At 34.1% G+C, this 13,659-nt stretch overlaps 1 protein-coding gene across 1 annotated transcript in view; it reads right to left on the reverse strand.

The window, feature by feature from the left end:
* The window catches only part of LOC145673292 (uncharacterized), a gene marked incomplete in the record, with an annotated part of 76,083 nt that overhangs the window by 41,412 nt on the left and 21,012 nt on the right, over positions 1-13,659 (reverse strand). The window contains 1 exon segment of the mRNA XM_081742862.1: positions 2,126-3,304. Coding sequence (XP_081598988.1) covers positions 2,126-3,304 — 1,179 coding nt within the window.

A 13,659-nucleotide genomic window follows, 5' to 3' on the forward strand; every position in this document is an offset into this window, starting at 1 on the left:
ACATATGCTTAAAGAGGAATCCAAACCACTTCTTAGCTTACATCCGAGAGAAATTGTCTTCAATTTGAACTCGAAACCGGGACTAATTGGCCATCGGCGATACGTCTGTCGACTCACTCATGAAGGACTCCTGATAAAAATACGTTGTACTGGTATTTACATACTTGTTAATATAATTGTCAAAAGTCATTTCAGAAGGACAAAAAAGATAAACAGTTGTACAAGTGAAATCATTATACAGAATTACATATGAACAATTTCAAAATACTGCAGAGTACAAAAGTAATTTAGTCCAAGTTAGTTCACTAAGACTTTTATTAGTCCAAGTTAAAGAATACAACGACTTAATGTGCATATCAGTAAGAAAAGTGAATAAAGACACGAATTATTTGAGTCCACTTTGGCTCTGACCCATTTATACATAAATAGAGATCAAAGATATTTCTGATTTCAATAAATGTCTCGTGGGGTTATATCAACCCCCCCCCCCCCCAAAGTACGGCATTTCGATGTATTTTATCAACAGTAAACATTATTGAAGCAAAACAATATTTAGAATTTTTCTTTCATTGCAATTGCATAACAATGATAAACTATTTAAAAAATCACAAAAGAAACTTTCACACACACACACACAAAAAAAGTTGCTTTTGTAGTATAATCTCTTTGAGTAATAAATGGGGAATTTAGGTCTGAATATAATACGAATAATATACGGGAGTGAAAAGTGATAACCCACAAATATGTGTTCATCAAGATTTTACGAACATTTTTCGTTTTTGGGTTTAAACCAGTTCTTTAAAAATAAAAAAAATAAAAAATAAAAAAAAACAGCTGGTTTAAACCAGCCAACCCTGGTTCGTAGTAAAATGAATATTCTGCCCAACACCTATCATCCAAATACAATGTTTTATTTAAAATGAAATATCTTTCTTCTTTATGAATACTACTTCATTCAATTCATCATAATCTATCTATTAAAATGCTACGATGTCAATTACGAATGACCGAGCTCCAACTTATAACTTTAGCTTTCATATCTTTCATTTACGGTTATTTGTGATTTCACGTTTATAACAAAGACAAATATTTTTAGAAAGTGTACTTTAAATAAATTACTTTAAGAGATATTTTTCACAAAGTTTATCTTTTTAAATTTTGTTCAAAGCCTTTGCATTTTAATAAGTCTTCTCCGAAATAAATGCAAGTGAATTGTGCTGCCATCTTCCGAGTTCTTTTAAACTATGTTTATATGTTTGTGGCCAATCCTTTCGACAATGAGATCTCGGAAACTACAGACTCTAGAAAGATGACGTTTTCACTGATCGATTGGAAATTTTGCGTAAATTGTCCAGTTCTAATTGAATATTTAAAAAACGTGACCATTATTTCTTTATTACATTTTTTAGGGTACACTGGAAGAGTTGAAATTAAAAAAAAAAAAACTAAATCATCATATCCTATGAGTTATACATTTCAACATCATATTGTTGTATATTGGGGTTGTATATGTCTTAGGCGTTTGTTTCATGGCCAGATAATAATAAAAAAGGAAGGATAACCATTTCTCGAGTCTAAGATAAATCTTTATTTTTTTTGGTTGTTTTGCCCAATAAACACACCATATATAACTGACTTGATATATAATTGTATATGTAATGTATTTGCTTATTACATACTCCATGCAAGAAGAAAGAAAACACTGGTCATACATGAATTAGAAACTCCAACCGGAAATAGGCTCAAATCTTGCAAACGGTGCAAGATACTGAGAAAAAGTAATCGAAAAAATCTCCCCTTTATGATATCCCTTGCCGATTTTTTTAAAAATCAAGACGTATTTCACTTGTGTCTGTAAAGGGACATGTACATATGTTGTGAGGAATGAGAAGGAGATTTATGCTCATATGCGAATGATGCGCTGCGTAGAGAGCGCAGGTTCAGCTAGTTACTTTTAAAATTCTCTGACTGAAAGGAAGAGAATTAAAAACATAAGTAAAGGAACTTGTTGAACGGACTATTCTACTATTACCAATACACGCTTAACCTACTGTAGTCTTTAAAAAAATAGTACAAATATGACTTAAGGATTTGTTATCACTTATTAACTGTTTTTGTTACTTACCATCAAGCATCATTTTCAAAGATGGCCTCCGAGCATGCCTCACCCTGAAAACTTCACTTTTAGTTATATCTGTCCCCTGAGTTTCCAACGCCACATTCTGCGTAGACGATGATTGTTCAGAACAAGGAGGTGTAACATTCTTGTCAACATCAATCGAATCAATCGAACAAACATTACTTAAACTCTTTTCACGCACTGCAGCCGCAGTCTGTGTATTTATTTCACTGTTATTATCAGTGGTAGTATGTGACACGAAATTATCAACAACACTAGAAGCATGTTCACTGGAAACTGAACTAATTTTTGCACCACTTGTACTCATTTTCATTCGCTCTAGTGTTCGGTTAAGTTCTTGTTCCAGTAAGAAACCCAAACCTTCATCGTCGTTCTGTGTTTCTTCATCTGTATCATCATCATCATCGTCGTCGTCGTCGTCCTCCTCCTCTTCAACTGTATCCTTATCATCATCATCACCATCCTCATCATCACTCCAAAACACTAACTGACGCACTCTCTGTTTCTTGATGGCCCCCGTGCTTAAGTTCATTTTCTCTTCCACTTGAGATTCCCCTCTGTTTTGTTCTTTAGAAGTATTTCCTTCGAAATCAAGAAACAGCAAATCATCTACGGAAGCCCCACTATTATTTTTCTGACAAATCAACTCTTTCGACGTACATCTTGAAGAAGTTGTGGGCGGTAAATTACTTATGGTTGAACTATCTTCGGTCGCTGACATGCACGCAGAAGACCCCATTGAAAGTAAATCGTCAATTATAAATTTGTTCTCTACATTTGTCTCCTTCCTAGTATCCTGGAAGGCAGATTTAATTACAGAACCTGTTAAACCAGTGAGATTTCCTACAAGTTTCCCTTCAATTTGATTATTATTATTATTATTTACAAAAGTATCACTTGCAATGAACAACTTATTGCTACACATTACTTCTTCGTTTTTTGCATTACACTTTTTAAATTTTTGATTACACAGTTTTAAAGGACTGAATGGATCAACAACTGGAATGTTTCCATTTTGGGGGGAAGGTAAGAAACTGTCTTCAATCATATTTGGCAACAGTGTATTTCCAGAGTGTTTTGCATTACTGGACTTTGACACAGATAAAGGTTCCATACTTGACGTTGAGAAATCACTTAGATCAATTAATAAGTCTTGTTTGCAATCTGAAAAATATAATGAAATAAATTAGATATCAGTGCTACAATAAGAATAAGTATCAACAAAATCCAGCTTTACAAGAATAATAATAAATGTTATCGCTGTCTTTTTAAATCGTCGCAATAGTCAATGCAGCTCAGAAGTGAAAAAGAGCAAACTGCTATAGAAGCACAAAATGACAGTCACTATTGCAACGCAATGATTTTTATTATAAGGATTTGATTTGATGTAGATGTTTTAATATATATATATATAGTATAAATAATAAAAAAAATTAAATTAAATTAATTTTAGGATGAAAAAAATCCTACTCATAATGTTTTCCTTTTTAGACCATAATTGTCGGTTTATCCGTACCCCACTGAATAGATGCCCGAAGAGTAGTGTGGCCCTCACCACCATTCGTGCATCACCCCAATGCAGCATAGAATAACCATAATGGCTTAGAAGGACTAACTCAAATTTTGACCAGACGAAATCCATCGAAGGTTTATTATATTTGTTCTCTTCTGGACTGTTGAACTTTTATTGCATCTGACTATTTATAAAATTTTAGGTTGTTAATTCCAAGATCTTGCTGAAGTGACACCCAGCATCAAAATCTTGTTTTACTCAATTGAATAATATCATTAAGCTTATTTACAGCACATCAACATGAACGCTATATCAATCAATCGACTGTATATAAAAGAATGTAATGTTATTCAATTTGACCAATAAAAATTCAAATATTCGCATATCTTTTATTTCAACTTCATATTTATTAAACAACGACACTCCTTCATTTCATAAGGAGTCATCTCCAAGAAAGAAAAAAAACTTATGAAATTGAAAAGGAAGAAAATTCTCATTGTTATTCCTACCCACAGTGTACAGTGGAGGTCTAATTCTATACTCCGTTGAGCGTGTTAAACTCATATTTCCATTTGATAACCAAGCAATAACTAAATCTTATCCTTATTCATATAATGCTCAACTTATGGCTTCAACATATTTATCATAGCACTAAACACATTCCCTTCGCATAGGAAAAGAAGCCTTATAATTTTATTTCAGCTTACTCAATATTAGTGTTATCCAACAAATAAATCTGACATAACGAAGACAACACAACATAAGTTAAACATACCATTCTCGCTAACATAAGCCTAACCTAACATCTAACTTAAACATAATCCTACCTAACCTAATACAAATAATGAAATCGCAAATATCGTAAGATATTTCGAGACATAGTCAAGAGTACGTATAACTTTCATATTACATATAAGAAATTCACACAATAATAATAAAAAAATCAGACATATATAAATCGCACGCTACAACAAATTGACCTCAGCCTTTATTTATATTATCAGGAATAACAAGTCTTTAGTAACTTTTGAAAGTGTGCATATGAGGATTTTATTACGTTGCATAACTTCGTCATCATAAAATTTAAATTTAAATTTTTAGGCGTATCACCATGACAACGCTCATATGCAATATTAACATATAGAAAATAAATAACATATTTCTAAGGTGTAAACATCCAGACGATGTGCAAAACTCTCACTTTAAGGTCTCATAGCAGCAGGTAATTATAAGAGACTCAAGGTTAATGATTATTAAATTATGTTATTACTCATTTCCTTCCACCGAAGATTGTTTGAGTTTGTGTGACGTAGCGGTTTGCTTAAAGGCTATTCATCATTGCCATATACATGACTAGAAAAACGATTATTGTTCCTGATTGAAAGATTTTAGTTCAGTTATCCAAACAAGGTCACAAATACTCCAACTAGTTCAATTTCTTCCACGAAACTTCTGGAGTTCTACAAAATGGAGGTTATAGCCACTAACCTGTATACTGACACTGGGCTGACCTTTCACACAGTGCTGAGATTACCTGGTCGGTCTCTTGGTTCCTAAACCGCATTGGATTGCACTGGTATACGCATCTTGGACTTAATTATTACTTTAAATAAATCTCTAGCTGAGGTTTATCCATACTAGTATTCCGGAAGCAGGCCGTATCAGCATCTCAATAGGATTCAGTCGCTTTAATCAATATTTTACAGGAAGAGCCCCATTTTTATCTGTGTGTTAGGTTGAACCAATTACATTTTTTATAGGTTATTTGTCCACAATATTAATTTTAATTGCACATTTTCTTTTAATTTTGAAGAGGGCTCTTACTCGGTTCTTTCGTATTTTTAGGTTCTTCTGTACACTTAACTCACCCACTCGTCACAATGCTGGATTTAACTATAATAAATATTTTTATTTAATTTTCCTGCTCGTAAAATACAAAATCAGTTTTAACTAAAAAGAGAATTAATTTATGCTATTTTCACATATCCCATTATCTTCTTGAATACTATGTATTTAATTAGACTGTTCCAACCTTGATACATACCAACATTGCGGAAGTCCGTATAAACTAATATCCGCTCTATAACGTATGTTGATTCATGTTGGAATTTTTTATATACGAATGCACGTCAGTGACTATAAAACAGGTAAGCTCATTACAAAAACATTGATGTATACATCAATAAATCATTGATGTATTATTATCAGAATAATAATAATTCTAATGAAAACAATTTAAATCTTTATAAATATAAACAATGGGTTCTCTGTTTTCTTTCGAGTTAACATTAGGCCTAAAGTTACGTAAGCAAAAGTAATCTATAAAGTTCTTCTTGAGTTATTGACAAATAATTTTGGAATTTAAAACAATTTTATTATTAACTATAATCGTGATAATAAATAATTCATCTCATTTTATCGTATTGTAATTCCGTAGGCCTAACAACATAAAGTGAGTGCACAGCACATCGTCTGAATTGTCATGTTACTACATTATTTACGTCATGTAGACGTTAACATCTTCTTGTCGGTACTGAGTCACAATAGGGCGATCAAAAGTAATGTGTATTATAATCAAAATAACCCAAGACAATACAATACCGATACAGAGTACAAGGAGTACTGTAGTATTATCCAACGTTACCGGTAGTAAAACGTACCGTAATTTTATCCAATGTTACCGGTAGTGAAAACGTACCGTAACACTATAAGAAGTAAAATAAAATACTTCGTACTCGCCGCTGTAATCTCAAGAATTAAGTAACATTTTCGAGGATTACAGTCCGCATCACCGGGTTTTTTGACTCTGAAAAAGATTAAAACAGGCAAAAACATATGGTAAAGTGAAAGTGGATAATAAACAATAACACCACTTCACATCCAAGGCTTATATGGAATAAAAAATGGCCATAGGAATTTTTTATGTGAAGTGGCTTATTTACTTCGATTTTTTTTTAAATTCTCTTTCAACTCCCCTTATTTCTACCTGTTTTAACTTTTTTGTAACTTGCATGGTTTGGATTCTTTCCTATCTAACATTTAAATTTATTGTTTAAAGAATGAGATTTTGAGCCAAATTGTTACAGAGAGGCTATCAAGAATTTCTCTCTAGTATTTGCATAACAACATGCATGCAAGACAGGGTTTGCCCAAGTGGGCCCAGCTCGAAAAAAAAAAAAAAAAAAAACACTTTTTGGTTTTTTAGCTTTTTGTTAGTGTATTATTGGTACAACTAAGGTGATCACATTGCAAGTGATTTTTATCAGATTTTGGACTTTCCTTGGGCGAATTAGATGATTTCATGTTAAAGTGTACAACATTCAACGTTAGACCTATATAAAGATCTGAATGCACTGAATGGATAAAAAAAAGCTTATCTTAGCTCGAGATAATTATAGAACAAATTAATGTATGGTTTGTGTTTATAGTCTGTTTGAAGTAAAATATTTTATATTTTAGAAGACACTTCCCATGAATAGTATACTCGCCGAGTCGGCGATGCCGGGGGACGTTATCCCTCATACATTTGACGAGTTTAAGGCCATAGGTGCCTGCACCACCAATAAATATGTAACTAAATGGTAAAACTAATAGTATTACTCCATACATTTGATGGCAACACAAGTATTTGTCAGGAAAATTTGGTTTTCCAACAACAGTAGTTTAGTTTAGTCATTACTTGCTACTCTTCAAATAAGCATTATGTAGAATTAGAGATGCAAGGGCTAGGAAAAAAACCGGCTTTTTTGGAAAAAAACTCGGTTTTTTCTGCTTCGCTTTTTTGCTTGGGAAATTTTGGGCTTTTTTCAAAATACTGCTTTAAATTGATAAAACAGACTTTGTATCGCTTCTCTATAACACAAAAAATCATTTAATTAGTAATTGATGCTGATAATAATATAAAACATCGAAAATAAACTATGAATTTCGAAAAAAATATTTCAAACAATTTTTCTTCAACATATTTACATTATGAATTCCACAGGATTAACCAATGTATATAATAAGAATTTTTTAACCTCCTATATACAAAAGTAAGCAGAGTTGGCAAGAACCGTGGTTGTTTTTGAAAATGCCAAAAACCCGTTTTTTGGGGGATGTTTAAACCAGGCTTTTTTGGTTTAAACCAGGCTTTTTTGATTTAGATTTTTTGCTTTATGTATTTATATTACATATTCACAGAAATAAGTTTGTTTCGCCTTGATGTTAGTATGCAACAGCGGGGTTATGCCGGAAGAACTCCCATAAGCTTAAAGAAGTGCGGTCAGTAAATTTCTTAAGTTGAGAATCTCCCGCCCTAGCCATTGGGAAAATCCCGTCATTACTTGAAATGTAAGACAATAACGGGAAAATCCTGTTATTGCTTTGCATGTAAAATTTAAAGATCAACGTACCATAATCAGTACGCTAAAACTGAGGTATTAAACTACAAATTTAGTACGTAGATATCATTGAAAGTCCAATCCAAGCTAATGTTGGAAGCTACGTAGGCAATCGATAAATTTTGCCAATTTCTATCAATATATTTAAGCAATCTTGGCTTCTTTATAAAACAACACGCATTTAGGCATGCAGAAATATACAATTTGGTTTGTTTCGTATATTTAGGCTTAACATCCTTAGGATGTTATCAAGGATAAGACTTTCGCTTAAACTGACATCTGAACCGCTACTTGGGTTACGCATGAAAGAAGGTTTGTGGTTCGACCGAGAATTGAACATGGTACACCTTGATAAAAAGGTGAAAGGGAAATAAAACTATTGCAGGTGGTTTGATATCTGAAAACGTAACCATGAAGTTCACACGATTCGCATTTTTCATTCTTTTTATTTTTGTGGTTTAAACCAGTTATTAAAAAAAAAAAAAAAAAAAAAAAAAAAATGGTGTAAACCAGCCAACCCTAAAAGTAAACACTTCTTTTTAAAGAATACACAAATAACTAGCAAAATAGTATGTAGTATTTTTACTTCAAAATATTCCATACCCTCTTTTTGAAACAAAATAAAATTAAAATAAAACATAAGAGAAATACTTAGATTTATATGATACACTTAAAGGCTGCACATCTAGAGCTTTTGGTTCTGTATATTCTTGAAATTCTACAGTTAAGTTTTATAGAACCACCATCACAGTTTACCCAATCCTCAAGTTTTCTGAATTTTTAACAAGAGGGATTCAACATATCATTACGGACCCCCCCCCCCCCCTCAAAAAAAAAAAAGACTACGGAATATATTTAAGTTAAGCTAAATACAACTGCACAACACACATGACTGAGTGATTAGCTTTTGCGCTTCTATCGGGAAGTCCGGGATTCAACCAGCATTCGACCATTCTGACAAAGCTTTTCTTCATTCCATCTGTGAATGTAGAAATAGTGCGTGTACTGTGAGTTGGGCGACTTCCTTTTTTATTGTTTTTAAATCGTTATTATTACTAATTACCAGCAGTGACGGTTTTGCGAAGGTTAGGGGGACGGTCTTTCGGACTGAAGCCCGTTCCCCAAAGTTACGGAATGTCTGCAACAAACGAAATATATATTATTTATGCCTTTACTCATAAACTTTAAGCTCCCGTCAAATAAAAATTACGAATGTTTAAAATAACTAAACATTAGTAAGAAACCCTTCCCAAAATACTTTTCTAAATCCGCTACTGATTCTCAGTATAAAATGATTTTTAAAGTTGTATCCGGAAGATTATTGCTAAACATATAAACGAAACGAAATATTAGTTATGCCTGTACTTATAAACTTCAAGCACTTACCAAATAAAATTAGGACTTTTTAGGAAACGAAACACTCAGAAAAACCCCTCCTAAAGTACTTTTCTAAATCCGCTACTGATTATTTGTATAAATTGGTATTCAAGGTTGTGTCCGGAAAATTATTGCTAAATCACTTCACAGCTACAGTATAACAGAAATGTGGAAGTACGGTTTGACGGATATATTAAAAAACGTACGCTTTGACGGATAAATAGAAAAACGGGCAAGTTTAACTTTTGCGCTAGAAGCTAGAGTACTAAAAGCTCTTAGAAATGAAACACGGATGACAAACTAGAGAAGAAAAAAGATGTCGATAACTCAAAAGTTAAAATAAAGTTAAATAGCCTCTAAAATTACCCTCAAATACTACATTCTTCATGTTAGCTTTAATTCGTAAAACATGTGTTCCATCCATCTTGATGGTGAATTTCAGAGCGAAATATCACATTCAGGTCATGGAATTCTTATCTAACTATAGAACATACTATAAGAAAGATATTTAGATAGAAAAATCATGAAGTTGAAAAAAGCCAAAATTTCCAAAATTCTCGTTTTTTTCCCAAAAAAGCCGGCTTTTTATGTGAAAAAAACCATCGATTCAAAAAAGCCGGCTTTTTTGCATCTCTATGTAGAATCCATCAGCAACAGCGTAAAAATTCTAGTCAAATTTAAGAAGCTTAACGCTCCGAGTTCGAAGACTATGTAACGCTACTATTTCAAGTGCTGAATTTAAACTTCCGTACTAGTAGAACTGTCGTTGTACAGTAAAGAAAGCTGCATTTTCGGGGAAAACCCGTCGTGAGAGAAGTGCTCGGGAAATTCCCGTAATTGAACTCACAAAGCATCGGAAGTGAAATTCAAAAATAGAACCATTTATTTTACGCTGGAAAATATTTGCCATATAAGACATTTTGAAACATTTATTTTATAATATATGAATTATATCTTTGTTTTAAATTAATTTATTTAGTATCCATATTTGGCGAACGTTACTAAGGCTCCTGGGATGACTCGATCTACATTTGTTCGTTTGTCTGCCTGTATCACACACATTACATGGTACGACTTTCAGTCTCTTAAGTTTAAATTTTCAAGGTACAAGCACGAGACGCATTAAATTTACTGTATAGACTTAGGCGGCATACCAACATATAATTTCAAAATGGCGGCCATTTTTTTTTTAAATCAAAATAGCGGGTATCCAACACTACAAAGTACAATCTTCGGTCTTTTAAATAGAAATTTCCAGAGTAGAAGCACAAAACACTCTAAATTAGCTGCATATATTATATATATATTGGTGGCGATCCAACGTAAAATTTCAAAATTGCGGCCATTTTTCAACTAGCAGGTATCAACGCTACAGGATGCAATTTTCGGACTTTTTAAGTTGAAAGTTTCAGGGTAGAAATAAGAGGCATTCTAAATTTGCTGTATAGATTTTCTCGGTGATCCAATGTAAAATTTCAAAATGGCCGCCATTTTTTTTCAAAACAGTAGTGAAGAGAAAATTGTAGCAAGTAGCGACAATGACAAATCTTGAAATATAAATCACATTTTAACACTTTTACCCCAAAGAGATTGAAATATTTCGAAAAAAAAAAAAAAAACAATTAAACCCGAAAAACCCCATATGAGCCCAGGTGGGTTGTTTTTCACACCTTGATGCAAGACATACAAAATAGAACATGTTAGCATATGTGAGTAAGAAAAATTAAAGTATTCGCTGTTTTGAATCATTGTATGTTCGTTTCCTATTCCGATTGTTCATACTATTGAATGAAATATCACATTTGCACTATAAATGAAGGGTAAGAGGAAAAAAGAAGGAATGTCACAAAACTGCATTTTCGAGAAAACGGCGTTTTAATATTGAAAACCAGGTAAAAAGAATAGGGTTAGTTACATGTTTTGCCCCTTTTTACATGGACATTTCTACATCTACGCACGCATGGCATACTCAGTAAAATAGTACCAAGGGTCACCTACAGATAGGGCAAAGCACCCGAAAAAGCTCATACATGGACATTACTTGTTTTTTTCCCCTTACCCTTCAAGAACACTGCGATTACTATATATTTACATATCACAATACAATATTGGCATGTAGATATACAGCGTGTTCGGTTCAAATCTGTGAACGAAGTACGATGAATTGTGATACCAAATGGAAGGCCTGATCTTCAAGTTATGTTTTCCTGACTTAAAGTTCCGTCACTACGCAGCATTACGGACGCATAAATAAAAATGGCAACTGCTCAACAGTGCGCACAGGCAGTGGTGTGATATGCTGAGACAAAAAGTGTGATTTCAATGCATCGAAATTTCAGACAAGTGTATAAAGAAGCTGCACTGACGCTAAATTAATTAACATCCTAGGGTTAGGAACTCGAGTCCGTGATACGATTCCAACAGTAACAGGAGACATGTTGGAGAAAAAAATGGCATAAAGCTGAATACAGACTGGATATTTTTTTGTGCTACCAATGGGGCAAATGTAGAAGTGCATTCGTGTGTGGAAAATAAAATTTATAGGTTTTCTTCAATTCTCTGAAATTTCATTGCCCTAACATTCATACATTTTCCTAGTTTTAATTGAAAATTAGGAAGGTTTGAACGGAACAGTCTGTATATTGTTACATTATTTTTCCCTTTTTAGCTTCGTTGATTCTTTTTCTCACTCAAATATAATTAACACACTTGCACATTGTAATATATATTTCACTTTACCCTGGGGAATTGAGAGACTAGGGGTTAATTCAGTGTGTAGCACGGCTTTCTCTGCTTTCCAGTACGACTCTCTACGGCGCATAAAAAATATACTTATATCTCAACAGTAGCACTAATAAAAATGTCTGTAGACGTTCTCAGAACGTAAGACTGATATGATAGTATTCCAACGAATAACTTGTTTACTTGTAAAAGACGCATTGCGATGTTAACCTAATATTCTATATACCCCAACTAAAAATGTGTTCTCATACGAGGGTCACTACGAAAGTTTTGAGATACGCATTGTTGTGGCACATTATTTAAATTCCAACAATTGCGTTCGGTAGTGGTATCCAGAGTGAAGAAGCGAAGCAAGTTTCAACTCGCCTCGCTTATCGGCGTGGCCGTATCGCCTTCACTTGTTTGTTAATGTGAGCAGTATTCGGCTGCCTAGAATGGAGCTCGAAAGGAAACATTTTCGGGCAATGATCCTTTACGATTTCAAAAGTGGTTTGTACGAGACACAAAGCCTTGACTGTTTGCAGGGGTCATTTCGGGATCTGCTCCTTCCCGTGCTACAATTTTTCGGTGGTTTGGTGAATTCACAAGAGGCCGGACATCGCTTAAAGATGAAGAGAGGGATGGACGTCCGGCAACAGCTGTGTCAGATGAAAACTTTACTGCTGTGAACAAATGATTCGAGAAAATCCTCGAACAACTTTCAAGGACATTGAATCTACAGTGAACATTGGATCACCAGCAGTAACAGAAAGCTCTTCATGATCATCTTCGGCTCAAGAAGATTTCATCTCATTGGGTGCCTCACACTTTGACTGAACAGCAGAAGCGCATGCGTGTGGAATGGTGTGAAGAAATGCTTGCAAGATTTGATGAAGGCAATTCTCGACGCGTCTCTGACATTGTTAAGGGGGGTGAGACTTGGATCTTTCAATTTGACCCTTAAAATAAACGCCAGTCTACAGTTTGGATCTTTCCAGCGAAAATCCACTCACGAAAGTGAAGCGACCGCGAAGTGTGGGGAAAAAGATAGTCGCAACTCTCTTCTCCAAATCTGGCCATGTTGCAACTGTTCCACTTGAAGAACAAAGGACTTTTACTGCTCAGTGGTACACCACTGTTTGCCTAAAAGTGTTCCAGAAGCTTCGGGAACGGCGTCCAAGAACTGGGTTGCGTGGGATCCTGCTTCATCATGACAACGCGTCCGCTCACACGGCCAACCTCACAATTCATTTTTTGAACCTACGGAGTTCAAACTTATGACTCATGCGTCGTATAGCCCTGACCTGGTCCCGTGTGATTTTTTTCTGTTCCAAGGATCAAAGATCGCATGCGTGGGAAGAGATTTTGCAGACCTGAAGAAGTTGTAGTGGCTTACGAGAATGAACTTTCAACACTTGAAGAAAAAGATTCGCAACACTGCTTCCAAAAGTGGTTTCCGAGGATGCAAAAGTGTGTACAGTGTAATAGTGAATACTTTGAGAAAATGTAAGTGTTAAATTGTTTTT

The sequence above is a fragment of the Thermobia domestica genome, chromosome 16 (genome assembly GCF_964235325.1).
Source record: "Thermobia domestica chromosome 16, izTheDome1.hap1.1, whole genome shotgun sequence".
NCBI lineage: Eukaryota > Metazoa > Arthropoda > Insecta > Zygentoma > Lepismatidae > Thermobia > Thermobia domestica.